The sequence below is a fragment of the Lolium rigidum genome, chromosome 6, assembly GCF_022539505.1.
Source record: "Lolium rigidum isolate FL_2022 chromosome 6, APGP_CSIRO_Lrig_0.1, whole genome shotgun sequence".
NCBI classification, from domain to species: domain Eukaryota; kingdom Viridiplantae; phylum Streptophyta; class Magnoliopsida; order Poales; family Poaceae; genus Lolium; species Lolium rigidum.
The window spans coordinates 181,008,496-181,024,715 of NC_061513.1; the positions used below are offsets into that span (position 1 = coordinate 181,008,496).

General features: G+C 46.7%; 1 protein-coding gene across 1 annotated transcript; it reads right to left on the bottom strand.

Annotated features, from left to right (window-relative positions):
* Nucleotides 1-12,806: 12,806 nt before the first annotated feature.
* Nucleotides 12,807-15,822, bottom strand: LOC124661153 (mitochondrial carrier protein CoAc1-like). The gene is made up of 7 exons (XM_047199010.1): nucleotides 14,756-15,822; nucleotides 14,561-14,646; nucleotides 14,241-14,448; nucleotides 13,924-14,053; nucleotides 13,247-13,431; nucleotides 13,026-13,157; nucleotides 12,807-12,933 (listed from the first exon to the last, which is right to left on the bottom strand). Exons 1-7 carry the CDS (start codon nucleotides 14,921-14,923, stop codon nucleotides 12,823-12,825), a joined length of 1,020 nt encoding a protein of 339 aa, XP_047054966.1. The 5' UTR covers nucleotides 14,924-15,822; the 3' UTR covers nucleotides 12,807-12,822.
* Between the last annotated feature and the right edge of the window lie 398 nt (nucleotides 15,823-16,220).

Below are 16,220 nucleotides of genomic sequence, written 5' to 3' on the forward strand. Positions count from 1 at the left end.
GGTTGGAAACATCCTTGATGCAGCTCATCAAGTAGTGCCCTCCTTCAAACCACAATGAAAAGAGATCATAACAACAATTGCATGCAATAATCCAATGTTGGTCAAAATTAGAACATACAGTACGTTTGTACAATTAAAACTATATCACCGTTGGGCAAAAATAGAGATAAATGCACACCTTATTGCAAAAAAAAAACATGATCATGTCATTAATAATGTTGGTCCAAAAATAACATAACCATAATTGTCACAATAATCACTTTAATCATTTCTTTAAAATTTTGATTATCACTTTTGTATTTTTTTCAAAATTAAAATGCAACTTTAACTATTCGCAGCGGAAACTTTGAATTCATTAAACTTTAAAACTTTCAGAAGCATCTCTGTTACTTTTTAATTTCCTAGAACAAATATCTCGTTGGTTCAATTTGCTCAGGAAAAAACTTGACAAAAATGCTTCTTTTACTATTGCAGTGAAAACTTTGACTTTAAACTATTAACTTTTAAACTTTTCAGAGGCATAAACTTTCACCTTTTAATTCCTGAACAAATACCACGTTGGTTCTATTTATTCAGAAAAAAATTGGACAAAATTAGGCCTAAAAACAGCCCAAAAATTGACTAAAAAAGCCTCTGTAAAATAATAAAACAGAAAAAACTGTAAAACTGTGCGCAGCTCGTCTTTTGGCCCACGGCCTGCTGCGTCAGTGCGCGTTCACGCCTGGCCTCTCCTGGCCCGTGCGGCCCATGGCCCAGGCGGGCAAGGAAAACTTTGTGCACCGCCTGGTGCGTCTCTTCGACGCCCGTTAGACACGGCCCAACACAGCGGCCTGGCCCGCCTGGCAGCCCAAGGCCTGCTCGGCGTGAGCCGCTCAACCCTGGCCGTCGGATTGAATCCGATGGTCGGGCGACATTTTCGCCCCGGTCAAAACGGCTCGCACCCTGCCCCGAACTACAAAAAGATGTTCATGTTAACCTGGCAATACCAATGAACAAAAAATGGAATCAAATGAGGCTCTAGATAACTGATGAATAAACTTGATAGTAACTAGAGTTCGCCTTTTTCATTTTTGCTGACCTCTAACAGAAATATTATTTATGCGACAGCTGATGTCTGTCACGACTAGATCTCGATATAATCCAATCGAACCAGGAATTGGAGAGTATTTGAATTCTAGGGTGAGAGGAGCAAGCAAGGAGGTGAGAGCGAGAGGTAGAGGATGAGAATACGCTTCAGCCTTCTATTCATTCGATAGCCAGTTCTGGTACAGGTTCAGGTATTTAACTCCCAGATGTTAAGATGCTATGGATCAACTACTGTAGATCTAATCGAGTAGAGACTATCTCTGTAACGAATTGTGTTCATGTACTGTGAGAGGGAGAGGAAGATACTGTGAATGTTGTGATGTTTACCTTCTCCCTTGAGGAGGACGAACCCGTCGACGTTGACGTGGTGACGGCGGCGGATCCGTGAGGGAGTGGTGGCGGCGGAGCTTCCCGTCGGCACTGTGCTAAACCTAGATCGGTAGGTCCGTTAGTGGGGCGAGTGGCATTCCAGTCAACCTCGTGATCTGTGCCACCGCCCCCACCACTCTATATATATATAACACATGTGATAGGGGCCTACCAACCAGAGATGCGGTTGGGCGCTCCCGATCAGGGCGCGGACGAGGTCAAAGGGTCGTGCTCGATCCGTTGGGTTCGACCACGTTGGAGATCATCCTAACACCAGACTCACGCACACATGACTGCCACAAGCGGCGGAACACAACAAACAGCCCAGGGCCCATACTAACTCCTTGCACTTTCTTGACACAATGTCACTGACGAAACTGTCGACGATTAGTCAGGGGCATCTGTGACAATGGCCTCCTCTTGAGATGAAACTTCCTCCCAAATGCCTGCAGTAGCTAGGGTATCGATGGCGAAGCACGTCATAGTCCTCCCATGTTGCTGCTTCAGGTGAATGATTATTCCACTGAATCGGTACTTGCACCACTGGTATGTTTGCTTTCTTCCTCAAACGGCGATCCAGAATAGCTATTGGTGACAGATCAGCAGTTGTTAAGTCCGGAGGATGAGCAAGCTCTCCGAACACTGGAGTGTAGTTTGGTGTAAATGGCTTGAGTTGATAAACATGAAACACTGGATGTACCCGTGCATCCGCTGGCAACATCAGTTTGTATGCCAAATTTCAAATCTTCTGATCCATTGGAAAAGGCCCAAAATACTTGTATGCCAACTTACGACATGGACGATTTGCCACTGATGATTGAGCATATGGCTGCAGCTTGAGCAATACCTGATCACCCACCTTGAACGAGCGCTCTGTGCGATGTCTATCAGCCTTCTTGAATCGCTCTTGAGCACGAGCCAGTTGCGCGCGCAATTGTGCAGTATGAGCTGCCCAATCAAAATCCTCTGAGGTGTTTCCTTGATCACCCCAATGCACCATCAATTCCAGATTCGGCTCACGGCCGTAGAGAGCTTTAAAAGGAGAAAAAGACAGAAGCATGGTGACTTGAATTGTACCAGAATTCTGCCGCCCGCAGCCAGCATCGTCATTTGCGAGGAGCCTCCTGGATGGCGGAGCGGAGGTACATCTCCAGACACTGATTAACCCGCTCCGTCTGGCTGTCCGTCTGTGGGTGGTAAGCTGTAGAGTACAGCAATTTTGTTCCAGCAGTAGACAAGAGATCACGCAAAACGGAGCTTGTAAATATTTTATCTCGATCGGACACAATTGTCAAGGGAATGCCATGGAGCTTGATAACGTTGTCCCACAGCGCAGATGCCACTTGTACTGCTGTGTATGGGTGCTTCAAGGGTACAAAATGAGCCACTTTTGTCGGTCGATCTACGACCACCATAATCGAGTCATAGCCATCGGATTTAGGAAGCCCGTCCACAAAATCCATGGATATGTCTTGCCAAGGTTCCACAGGTACAGGTAAGGGTTGAAGTGTGCCAGCAGGCTTGATCTGCTTATGTTTACACTGTTGACAAACTAGGCATTGTTGGACAAAACCCCTCACTGATGTTTTTAAACCAATCCAGGCAAACAACTTTTTAACTCGTTGATAAGTTGCAGTAATACCTGAGTGTCCACCCACTGCACTATGGTGTAATGCACTAATTAACTTGGTTTGCAGTGTTGTATTTGCTTGAATCCAGATCCTTCCATGAAAACGAATTAAGCCTTGATGCAGAGAATATCCATCTTCATCTGGACTTGAAATTGCTAGTCTGGTCAGCATATCTTGAGCTTTGGAATCCGTTTCATATGAGTTTGCCACTTCCTGGGTCCAACGAGGTCAACGAGGTTGACAGGTGGACACAACATTTGCAGATAGCAAATGCCCCACTCTGGACAAAGCATCTGCAGCACCATTATCACCATTATCAGCTCCTCTTTTGTACTGAAACTTGAACTGTAGTCCTACTAGCTTCGACATAGCTTTGCATTGCAGATCAGTTTCCAGTTGTTGATCACCCAAACTACACAAGCTTTCCATCTGCCGATCTGTTGCGGGAACTCAAGGTATGAGGCATCTTCTTCCTTCTCGTCGTGGGGACGAGATCAAGGAGTTCCTCGTGTGCTTGAGTGCCTGGCGGCGAGATTGGCGACAGGGGAGAAAAGAAGCTGCTCCCGGGAGTACATCCACGGCGGCTCGGTGTCAGCTGTCGTCCACGACGGTCGTAAGGCGACCACTCCCAACCTCTTCGTCGGAGTCGTTCACTTCGGCTGCCGACAGCAGGTTTCCATCAACCTCCAGGCCAAGATGCCAAGACAGAGGCCCTTCTACTCCTGCCCAGAAAGCTCCCGGCGCCCCACCCCAAGTGGTTCCGTCCCCGGCGGTGCGGTGCTTGTCTGTGCAGCGAGGTGTATCAGCGGTGGTGCTGGAGCTGGACTCGATTGCTTTTGTTCATTTCTTTCTAGGGTCCTTTGCGCAAATAGTATGGACTTGTTAGTACTTTCTGTATTCTATGCGGTCCTCCTTGTATTTGTACCACCACTGTTTAATGAAAGCTTCTAGGTCCCTACCCCTGTTCAAAAAAAAAAAACTACACAAGCTTTTATGATCAGTGACAATGGTGAAAGGGCCTCGTTGCAAATAAGCACACCACTTGTCAACTGCCATCATCACTGCCAAGAACTCCTTTTCATGACTTCTACCTCCGGTGGCACCCGTTCTGCTGCGGCCATGATTGCGCTCACTCCTTTCAATCCAAACCCACAGACTCCTAGGGCTAAGGAGATTGTTGCGAAGTTGCGAAGGACTAGTCCTACTCTTTAGGCTTGGGCCGGGGTTGACAATAGTCCGATGAGCTTGGCTGAGCACTTGAAGGAGGCTCTGTTGTCTGTTCGCTCGCAGTCGTCTTCTGCGGGAGCTACCTTGTCAGTCCAGGATGCTTCGGAGTCTCCGAGGTCGGACAGACCTGCCCGCGGGCGGGTGAGTACTCTCGGCCGCACGATGCCGGCTGCCGCTAGGAGGCGGCTTTGGGTTCGACTACGGCGGCGTCTATAGGGGTGGCTTCTCTCGCGGCTAGCGGCGATGATAAGGGTTGGACACCCTTGCTCCCCTACACGCGCCTGCCGTCGTGCGTTCCGGCATCGTGATGTCGCCTGGGGGCTCAGCGGGGCAGCAGCACCCCTCGGCCGGGAGGCAGCCCAAGACTCCGCTGGTTCAGCCTAGAGCTGCGGGGCGCGTGGTGCTGCATCCCAGCAACCCGACCAAGCCAGCCACCGCCGAGGCACCTCGCACCGGGCAGCCGACCCGCGGCTCGGCCACGCCGGCCCCTGCTGCTGGCGCTCCGGCTCAGCTGCCAACGACGCCAACCATGCACTCTGCTGCTGCTGGTCTGACCGTCGTGCAGCCGAGCGCGGTGACGCCGCCGTCGCTGTTTCGTTTGGCGCGCAAGGATCCTCGTCGACGGCGCGGGGAGCTGCTGCTCCAATGGTTGGTCTGGGGGAGGGTCTACATCGACATGCGCTCACCCGGATACGATTGTGGGGGCGGGAGCCTTTTTAGAGGAGGGGCCTGCTTCGCCCTTACCCTCCTCTAAAGGCGCCCATACCACGTGCGCCGGCATGCAGACTACGGCACGTCATAGTACGCGTCACGGAGTTACCCCATGCGGCCACGGATGAGGACTCCATGGCCAAGGAGATGCGCCGTAAGGCGGCGGCAAACCTCAACACTAAGGGATGGATAGCTGCTCTAAGTCTTTTTTTTTATCTTATACTACACCTCAGGTTTCCGCCAAACTTCATAATGTTGGCGTCTCCTTAGGTAGCTCTTTAGATGCTATTTCTGTTTCGACTAAGGCTCTAAAACATTTGGAGTTTGATAGATTAAAATTGACTCCTATGTTCGGAAATAAGTCTACTACCTCTCCGACTAATGATGATGATGACGAAGCTTACGCCATTTCGGATGGCCAGCTTCTCACACATCTTGTTGGAGAGGTTTTGGAGGTAGGAACGGATGACGCGATGCTAGGTTCGTGTTTCGAACTACAAGCTACAAATCGCAAATCCAGAGCCTCCCATATTAAAAAGAACGTGTGGCCTAATAAAAAGGCCAGGGTGACAAAATCTACTACAATTTCCAAATAAATGGCATTTTTAAGAATAGCAGACGTCTCCAAGACTTGGCTAAACACTTACACATCGCTGGATCCATGTAAACGGAATTACTCAATCAATTTTCTGAATCGCCTTTCAAGCGGGGAAGATTTCGATTGGGTATCCCGTCCACCTCGGGGACGTTCTGGCGGCCTATTAATAGGAGTACGATCTTCAGCCATGGAAATCTGGATAATTCGGGTGGTGAGTTTCATATAAAACTTCACATCCGGAATAATTCAGACAATTTTATTTGGAGTTTGGTTTCTGTTTATGGGGCTGCACAGGATATTTCTAAGCCTTTTCTTCGTGAGTTGGTTAATCTAGCAAAAGATAATCCATAGCCAATTGTTATAGGTGGTAATTTTAAAATGCTCTAATACCCTCATGAGAAGAGCCAAGGCAGATTCCACAAATATTGGCCTTTTCTGTTCAACACTGTTATAGACAGTTTGGACTTAAGAGAAGTGGCAATGGTTGGAAGACTGTTTACGTGGGCTAACAGTCTTCCAGAACCTACATACAAGAAATTAGATCGCGTACTCATGGATTCGGAATGCTAACAGAAATTCCCTCTCGTATCGGTACGGGTTCTACCTCGGATAGAGTCTTTGTCGGATCATGCTCCTATCTTAATTTCCACTGGAACACCATTGCCCCAACGTCATCGACCGTTAAAATTTGAACTTGGATGGATGCTTAGAGATGGTTTCTCAGATATGGTTAAGAAAGTGTGCGAGCAGCCGGTCACTGGGTCTACCCCCATCCAAAGGTGGAATAATAAACTCCGATCGGTATGGAGATACCTTGGTGGGTGGGCGAGACATTTGGCTGGGCAGCTTAAGCATGAGAGACTCTCTCTCTCTCTTCATCTATCGATGATTTAGAGGCAATAACTGAAGTACGTCCAGTGACTATGCAAGAAATTGAACTTAAAAGTCAATACAATGCAAAGTTAGCTGGATTAATGAGAGAAGAGGAACTCAAATGGTACCAAAGATCTAAAGCCCAATTCATTCTTCAAGGAGATTCAAATACGAGATACTTCCATAGTGTAGCCAATGGTCGCCACAGGAAGAAACGTATTCATTCTCTAACACAAGATGAGGGTCTGATTGAGGGCCATGAGCAGCTCAAGTCTTATATTACATCATATTATAAAGGTTTATTCGGTGCACCGGAGGAATCAGAAATATCCTTAGATGAATCAAGGATCGATGATATTACTCAGATTTCTCCAGAAGAGAATGCGATTCTTAGAAATCCTTACACAGATGAGGTGAGAAAAGTTGTCTTCCAAATGAAGCTTAGTAAGGCACCAGGGTCCGATGGATTTCCAGCCGAGTTCTACCAGAACTTCTGGGACCTTATTAAGAATTATTTTATGAGTTTATTTGTTGAGCTTCATGCTAGACAGCTTGACCTATTCCGAATCAACTTCGGGGAGATAGTCCTGCTCCCTAAAGTTAATGATGCGAAACGGATTCAACAGTTTAGACCAATATGTCTTTTAAATGTATGCTTTAAAATTTTCACCAAAGTCGCTACTATTAGACTAAACTCGGTGGCAGATCATGTTTTGGGTCCTACTTAGACTGCTTTCATGCAAAGACGATATATCCTAGATGGATTCGTTACGTTGCATGAAACAATTCATGAGTTGCACCGCAAAAAGTTGAATGGAGTTATCCTTAAAATCGACTTTGAAAAAGCCTATGATAAAGTCAAATGGTCGTTTCTTCAACAAACACTCCGTATGAAAGGTTTTTCTGAGGAGTGGCGCGCTTTAATTAATAACTTTATTTTTTGAGGAAGTGTCGCCATTAAAGTAAATGATGATATTGGTCGATACTTTCAAACAAAAAAAAGGTTTAAGAGACAAGGTGATCCGTTATCTCGCATGTTTATTTAACATTGTTGCGGACATGTTGGCAATTTTAATTGAGCGTGCTAAAGTTGATGGTCAAATTGAAGGAGTGGTACCTCACTTAGTTGATGGGGGTTTATCAATTCTTCAGTACGCCGATGACACAATCCTTTTTATGGATCATGACCTACAAAAAGCTACAAATCTAAAATTAATTTTGTCAGCGTTCGAGCAATTGTCAGGTCTCAAAATAAATCTCCATAAGAGCGAATTGTTTTGCTTTGGCGAAGCCCAAGACGAGGCTAACCTTTACGCCGAACTCTTCAGATGTGGGTTGGGCAGCTTTCCACTTAGCTATTTGGGCATTCCGGTTCATCACCGGAGGCTCATGCTTGCTGAATGGAAACTCATTGAGGAAAGACTACAGAAACAGCTTAGTAGTTGGAAAGGAAAATTACTATCTCTTGGTGGAAGATTGGTACTCATTAACTCAGTACTCACGAACATGGTACCGTATATGGTTTCCTTTTTCCAGTTGCCTAAGGGAGTCCTTACATAGATTGGATTACTTCCGATCAAGTTTTTTTTGGCAAGGAGATCACCCTAAACCCTAAAAAATACTGGTTGACAAAATGGAGTGTCATTTGCCGTCCAAAAGATCAAGGTGGACTTGGTGTTCATGATCTTGAGGTTAAGAACAGAGCTTTGCTAGGTAAATGGCTAGCTCGGTTATTAACTGACGATGGAGTATGGCAGAATCTACTGCGGAGGAAGTATGTTAGCTCAAAAGCAATCTCTCAGGTTATATGGAAACCAGGAGATTCGCATTTTTTGGCAGGCATTATGGCAACTAAAAAATACTTCTTCCCACATGGCTCCTTCTCCATTAGATATGGGTCTGAGATAAGGTTCTGGGAGACATATGCTTGGGAACAACCACCCTTCGCGAACAATATCCGCAATTGTTCAATATTGTGGGACATAAACATGATAATTTACAGAAGGTGATGGAAACATCACCTCCGCATGTGACGTTCAAGCGTGACCTTGTTGGTCCTCGTTTGGACTCTTGGAATGAGCTAATACAAAGATTAGCCTCTGTCCAGCTGCTACAAGGATCAGATGAGTTCCGCTGGAACCTTACAAAAAACGGGGTATTCTCTGTTGGATCTATGTGCACGGCCTTAATTGAACCTATTCAGCCGGTAGTAAATTATAAATCCATCTGGAAGATGAAGATACCACTGAAAACTAAGGTTTTTTCTTGGTACCTTCGTCGGGGTGTTATTCTTACTAAATATAACCTTGCAAAGCGGAATTGACATGGTTGTACGAAGTGTGTTTTCTATCACGAAGAGGAGACAATAAAATACTTGTTCTTTCAATGCTAGTTCGCGAGATCTATATGGTCAATCATTCAAATAGGTTCTACCTTATATCCCCCAAAAAGCATTGCAAATATTTTTGGCAATTGGCTAAATGGAGTGGATGCTAGGTTTAAAGTTCTTATCAGAGTGGGAGCGATTGCAGTTATATGGTCGCTTTGGCTTTGTAGAAATGGCAAGGTTTTTGACAATAAAAATTCTTCTCTTATGCAGGTCATCTACCGATGTACGGCGTTGCTCGTTCATGGTCATCGCTTCAGCGCTTGGAGGACCGCGGCCTATTTACAGAGGTGTCTTCACGATTGGAGGAAACGGCCAAGGATTTTATTACCCAACATGGGTGGCTGCATAGTCGAAGGATTTTGCCTCCTACAGTCTAGTGATTTGTTCTTGTCACATAAAGTACTCATGGAATTTTCTTTTTCGGTGTGTTTTGTGAACCAAAAACGGCTGTGTGCATCCTAGTTATGCAGAGGCCGGGTGTATTGCTTAAACTTGATTAATAAATCGCCCTTTATCGAAAAAAGACTGGGGTGTGTATCATTGCTTGTTTGAGTTGGTCAAATGCTTGTGTGTGATCTGACCACTGAAATTCCTTCTTTGTTAGTAATTGAGTTTAGCAATAATTCCATATCTAGGCACAAACTTACGATAATACCCTGTGAGGCCAAAACCCCTCAGCTCTGTTGCAGTAGTTGGTACTAGCCAATCAAGCATAGCTTGGGTCTTAGATTTGTCAGTTGCAACGCCGGCTCCAGAGATAATGTGGCCCAAGTAGTCAATCTGACGTTGTGCGAATGAACATTTGGATGCTTTAGCAAAGAGCTGATTCTTTCTTAATAATTCAAGCACCAGACCAAGATGTTGTTGATGTTCCTGCAATGTTGGACTGTACACGAGGATATCATCCAAGAACACTATGACGAACTTGCGAGTGTAAGCAGCAAAAATCTGATTCATGAGGCACTGAAAAGTCGCTGGCACGTTTGTGAGACCAAACGGCATGACTCTGAAATGAAAATGCCCATGATGTGTTTTAAACGCTGTCTTCTCCTTGTCCTCTCCGCGCATTCGAATCTGATGATAACCTGCGCAAAGATCAATCTTGGAAAATAAAGAGGCTCCGGCAAGCTCGTCCAACAGCTCATCCACAATCGGCAGTGGGAATTTGTTTTTAATCGTAATCAAATTCAGCCTGCGAAAGTCGATGCAAAACCGCCAACTGCCATCCTTCTTTTTTACTAAAAGCACAGGTGCAGCATAGGGACTCATACTGTGCGTGGTCACTCCAGTGCGCAACATCTCTTGTACTTGCCACTCGATTTCGTCTTTTTTGCATAGGTGAGTATCGTTAAGGTTTGTTGTTGGGTGGTGTAGCCCCTTCCTCCAAAGTCACTACATGATCATACTACCTGTGTGGTGGAAGGCCTTGAGGTTCGGCGAAGACATCGTCGAAAGCAGTCAAAATCGACTGAATTGACAGTGGTAAGGCCTCAAGATTTGCAGCTGCTTCAGCAAAATTTTCCAGTACTTCCACAGACCAAATTTCATTAGAATCATGGAGCTGTTGCAGAGTGTCCAAGTCCATCTGTTCTGCAACTTGATCACCATCAGGCAATAATCCTTGCAGCGAGACTGCTTTGCCCTCATGATCAAAAACAATTCTATTCTCTTTCCAGTGACAATTCATTGGGCTGAATGAGTCAAGCCAATCCTTCCCCAAAACACCATCATAGGCTCCCAATTCTAAAACCCTTAGATCAGTATGAAACGTGGTACCCTGGCAATGCCATTCCAAAGCAGGCACCATTTTATTGCAGACAATATCCTGTCCATTTGCCACTTTCACCGAGACAGCTGGTATATCCACCATGCCCAACCCAACACTATCTGGAAAGTTCTTATTGACAAAGCTATGAGAGCTTCCTGAATCGAGAAGGAGCATGGTATGACTTCCGACTTGCACTGGCAATCTCATTGCTGTTGGTGAATCTGCTCCAGTCAAAGCTTGAGCTGACAGCATAGAACATTCCCCTTGTTCCACTGGATCATCTAGTAACTCGAGAGCACGCACTGCTTCATCTGATAACATTTCACCAAAATCTCCCACTTGGATGGTAAGCAGTTGTGCAGGCTTTTTACACTGATGATCGCGAGAGTATCTGTCGCCACACTTGAAACACAAATTATTTGCTCGCTGAAAGTCGCGAAGCTGACGCTCTCGGCCAAAATCATCACCAATTGTGCGTTGAGCTGGTGGCTGTTTCAGTAGTTGTACAGGTTGGTGTGGTGGCGGTCGACCAGCGGGAACAGGGCGCACATTAGCAGGATTAATGAGTGACAATTCTTCTTCTTGAATGCGTGCCAGTACCATTGCCCTCGTGATACTTGTAGGCGACTGTACCCGAATCACTGCACGGATTTGTGGCTTCAGTCCTAATAAGAACTGGGTGACAAAGAATTTCGAGCTCAGAGTAGGCTCCATTGCAAGCAAATGATACATATATGTCTCAAACTGAAGACGATATTCACTGACGGGCCTGTTTGGCGCAATTGCAGTAATTGATGCATTTGGACTTCATATTCGTCAGGCCCAAACTCCTCTTGCAATGCATTAGCCAAGCTGTCCCAAGTCACAGTAGGACGTGCCTGACGCATCGCCTGCCACCATAATGCTGCACTCGTTACCCAATTCTGCGGCGATGTTCAATACAGCTCGAAGTAAGATAAACACCTATCCAGCCACAAATTTGGAAGATGCCCCATCGAAGCAAAGAAAATCGTGCTTGGGTGGCTTCACAAAGGCGTCACCCTCCTCCATGTTTGCCAGGGTGCGATTCTGTCGAACATGTTGCGGGGGTCCCAAACGTGTCTCTGGTGCCACGGGCAACAGGGGCGCGCCGCCATTGGACGCCACGAACCCCGCTGCCGTGGCGCGGTGATCCATGACTTGCGAGCGTGCTGCTGTTGGGCGCGTGGCTACGGACGCTGCTTGCTGGGCTTCATCCACGTCTGCCTGGGTGAGATCAATCTGCTTGCGGACTGCCTGCAAATCCTGCGAGACCTGGGCGTTGAACGCCGACTGCTCCTCATGGCGCTGATTTCCGAGCGCAGCACCATCGTCCAAGCGCTTCAGGATCTGCGCCAGCATGGCCTTCATCTGTCACTGCTCGTTGTTCTTTGCCGGCACCGTTGTGACTCACTCCAAGCAGATCCTACCGAGCTAAGGACTTCGCAGGATCGCACCAAAGTGAATCCCACCTTTCACCTGGTTTGACAGATCGATGCCGAGAGAAATTAGAGTGCAAACGGGCGGGGAAAAACAAATTTCCGCAGGATTTCTAGCTCTTGATACCAAATTGTCACGGCTAGATCTCGATATAATCCAATCGAACCAGGAATTGGAGAGTATTTGAATTCTAGGGTGAGCGGAGCAAACAAGGAGGCGAGAGCGAGAGCGAGAGGTAGAGGATGAGAATACGCTTTAGCGTTCTATTCATTCGATAACCAGTTCTGGTACAGGTTCAGGTATTTAACTCCCAGACTCACGCACACCTGAATGCTACATGCGGCGCAACACAACAAACAGCCCAGGGCCCATACTAACTCCTTGCTCTTTCTTGACACAATGTCACTGACAAAACTGTCGACGTTTAGTCAGGTGCATCTGTGACAATGTCCGAATGGTTCAACAAAGCAGCTCAAATCATAGTTTATTGCAGATGCAGGACAATCACAAATAAGATTCTTTATCTCGATTCACTTATCGGAGCAGCACAATCGGTATACAATCATATCCAAGTCTGGAGGAGTAGCTCATGCACTTGACTGAGCTGCCCTTCTCACAAATTTAAAGTTGAAGTTTCAATTAATAGCCACCATATGCTACCCAGCGATATGATTTATAACGAGAACTACAACACAAGTAGGTCGATGCTGCTTCATTTGTTATTGTTACCGGTTGATGGATGAGCTCTCTCGCGTGGAGGTACTCCAAGCAAATTTTTCATCATGTCATATGTTGTGAAACCAATAGCAACTGAAGGGACAACCTGAAACAAATCAACGTTTAGAAAGAGTTGCATGGTTAAGAGTTCATGAAAAAAAAGAGCATACAGTATCTACCACCATATTGCTCAATTACCTTCACATAGTTAAGGCTCAAGCCAGCGAAGAGTTGTCTCCAACCTTGACACCGAATGATAAGCAAGAGACCCTGAAATGTCCCTCTTATGCGGAAGGAATCGTTTGCATTCAGGGGCTGCTTGTTCTGGACCTGAAGAGAGAACATATCAGAAGCTAATCAGAATTGCAATCCAAATCGCAAAAATCTATAGATTATCATGACTAGAATGTGAATTATACCTGCATTTGCCTTCGGACGACATCCAGTGGATAAGTGAGGGTTTGTCCAAAAAGACCAGCCAAAGCACCACAAGAAAGCTTCAATATAACAGATCTCTTGTAATCTTCTGGAACACGAGATTTTAGGTCTTCGTAGATGTAAAATTTTAGGCCAGCATATGGAAGAATGCCGATCAAGGTTGGACCTGGCAGATAATTGAATTTGATCGTGTCATGCCGAGCAACTCTATGGCCCAGTCCCCACGTAAGTTTTACATGACAGCTAAATACATAACTTCTCGCAGTACCAAGCAATAAAAAATATTAACAACGGAGATTTCAAATGGAACTTTCAGAATATTCATGTCATCATGTGTTAGCCTATCATAAACAATCCTCATATACTGACTCCTGGTAATTTACTTTAGGGTCAACTAAAACGGCTATGCAATAAAGTGTGATACCAGATACGGATGAGATATAGAGTTGCATATGCATAGCATATTTTCTATTAACCTGAACTTGAATTATAGCACCCTTGTTACAACATAAAAGCTTTGCAAGCATGAAACATTAACTAAAGTCGCACCGACATATTAGACCAAGAGACGTGACTTAGAAATTTGATAGCCTCAGAGCAGCGAACCATAAAATGATGCTTGCTCAGACCAATAGCAAAGTTGGGGAATAAGACATACCTATTCCACGGTACAGAGATCGTGCACCTCCTTCCTTATAAACAGTTTTAAAAACATCCTTTACACCATTATATATTGGTTGCTGGCCAGAATTTCCCAAGGGATTCCCAGGTTGGGCTACATTTGAAACCTAGTGAACAAAATTAATGAGAATAACCATGAGGCAGTGATTCCAACAATAATTGATCAACATCCAGTGATGTGTAAACCACTAGAGGTGATTGAGAAATTCTTCCAGTAATACTTGTATTGATGGAGAGTCTACCTATATAGTAACAAAGAAACAAACAATGATCAGAATGGATGTACAATAATACCTGGTATGCCAGCTTGGTCCTAGCCAAGTCTAAAGGGTAGGTACACAGAACTGCAGTCCCGCCGGCAGCTGAGCCAGCCAAGAGATCAACCACAGGTCCTGTGCCCACGGACGGAGCATTATTCAGTATCCAGCACCTATACTGCTCATATGTCATGTAATGCAATGCCGCATATGGAACGATCCTAAGCACACTCGCACCATTCCCTCTGCATCCAAGGTGTAACAATCTATAAGCTGTGAATTCAGCAGCCAAAGCTCAAAATCAAGATGCTGAATTCAGCAGTCAAAGCTTAAGACATATTTCCCCACGATACTTACTTGTAGAAACCTCGGGTTCCCTCGTACTGCCACAGCTTCCTCAAGGATCGAACGATCCCAAGGGACTGAAACCCCTGGGTTCTAGTCTACAAAGCAACAGAAAGATGTATTCTCCAAACTTAATAAATCAGCTAAATACTTGTGCAATAATCACAAACTAACGGAAACGTAAGGATATCATAAAATGGTCCATACCTGCAGCAAGATCTTGACCCTCTCTAGTGGCGCCACCGCAGTCTTTGCGAACGCACCGGCTGCACCGCCAGCAATAAGCTCCTTAGCATAGACCGGTAGCAAGTCCAGAGCATTCACCTGCGCGGCTGTTGAGGCCGATGAAAATGTGGATTCCTGCGAGGAACCCATCTTTCCAGCTGTCTGGGCAGATCAGGATATGTAACGCCTGCTCTCCCCACCACTATTAACATTAACACTGATAAATCAACTCTGGGCAGAGAGTATCTTTTACAGGCAGAGTGTTGCCAGGAATATGTCCCTGAAAATTGGATATCCAAACGCGAAGAACAGAATCAAAGCTGGCTTTTTTTAGTCTGTTTCCTGCCCGCTCGCATTAACAGGAGGCCCGGGATAAGCTAGAATCTCGCACGGTAGTGTCTGAGTAATGATAGCTAGTTTTTAACGGAACAAAGAGGAGATTCTAGCGTAAGCTGGTTGACGACGCAGCATCCACGATCGGCAGGTCTGATCATCCGAGAAGCAACAAGAAATACGGTGATAACCCACTATAGCAGGTTCAGAGGGCAAGCAAATGGTATAGTAGGCTCCAACAGGTGCCTACGGGGGCGTAGGCTTGTAAAGCGAGAGCAGAGGGGCAGATCCGGAAAGGCTCCGGCCCGCCGCTGGCGACCGCAGGTGGAGGAGGGCCAGCTCCCTAGCCCATCGGCCTATGTGTGGCGGCGAGAGGCGACGGGCGGCGGAGGCCTTACGGCGGGAGAGATCGGAGAGAATGCTCGGGGCCGAGCTCCCTCGCATCCAAATCGCTCCACCAAGAGTCTTGGGGAAGAATACTCATCAATCGCGGAGGATCTGCGGGGGTTGGGAGGGAGAGAGAGGTAGAGAGGGGAATTGATCTGGGTGGGCGAGTATTCGGTGGACCGATGGGAAGAGGGGAGGGGAATAGGGGATCGATTCGTTCGGCGGAATCCGTTGCGGTTGCGGGGGGAGCTGTTCTCGAACGAATTCGAAGGAACGCGGAAGTGGAGAAGGGCCGGTGCCGGTGCCGGTGCCGTGATTGGCAGCCAAGCGGGTCACTCGCGCTCCCGCGTGCGGGAAAACGGGAGGCTCCACTCTACTCGAGTAGTAAAAGCATCCCCACTCGTCTTCCAGAAGAGCCACGAGCGAATGCTTTTCTCATCCGGACGGCGATTCGGTCCAGTTGTGCCCCGATTTCTCTTTTTCCTCCGGATTTGGGCATAAATCCATCCAGCGAGCCCACGCCATCCCTGGTCCCCCGAGGCGCGCTCGGGGACTCCGGACGAAGCGAAAGCGCGCGAAACGCCGAGAAATCTCTCCCGCGCTTTCGCTTCGGCTTCGCCGCAGCGGCGGGGCCGGCCGGTCAGGGGCAGACGCATCTTCTTCCGCGCGCAGTAAAGGCTGCCGCCGGTCAGCTCGCCGCGGACGCGTAGCATCCACGCGGCATTAA

What these genes read in the sequence shown, in the direction of transcription:
- LOC124661153 (XM_047199010.1), bottom strand. Translation starts at nt 14,923, where the DNA reads ATGGGTTCCTCGCAGGAATCCACATTTTCATCGGCCTCAACAGCCGCG. An exon ending in GGACCAAGCTGGCATACCAG is followed by an intron (nt 14,054 to 14,240) that starts GTATTATTGTAC and finishes TTTGTTCACTAG; the next exon opens with GTTTCAAATGTAGCCCAACC. An exon ending in ATCTCTGTACCGTGGAATAG is followed by an intron (nt 13,432 to 13,923) that starts GTATGTCTTATT and finishes ATTATCTGCCAG; the next exon opens with GTCCAACCTTGATCGGCATT.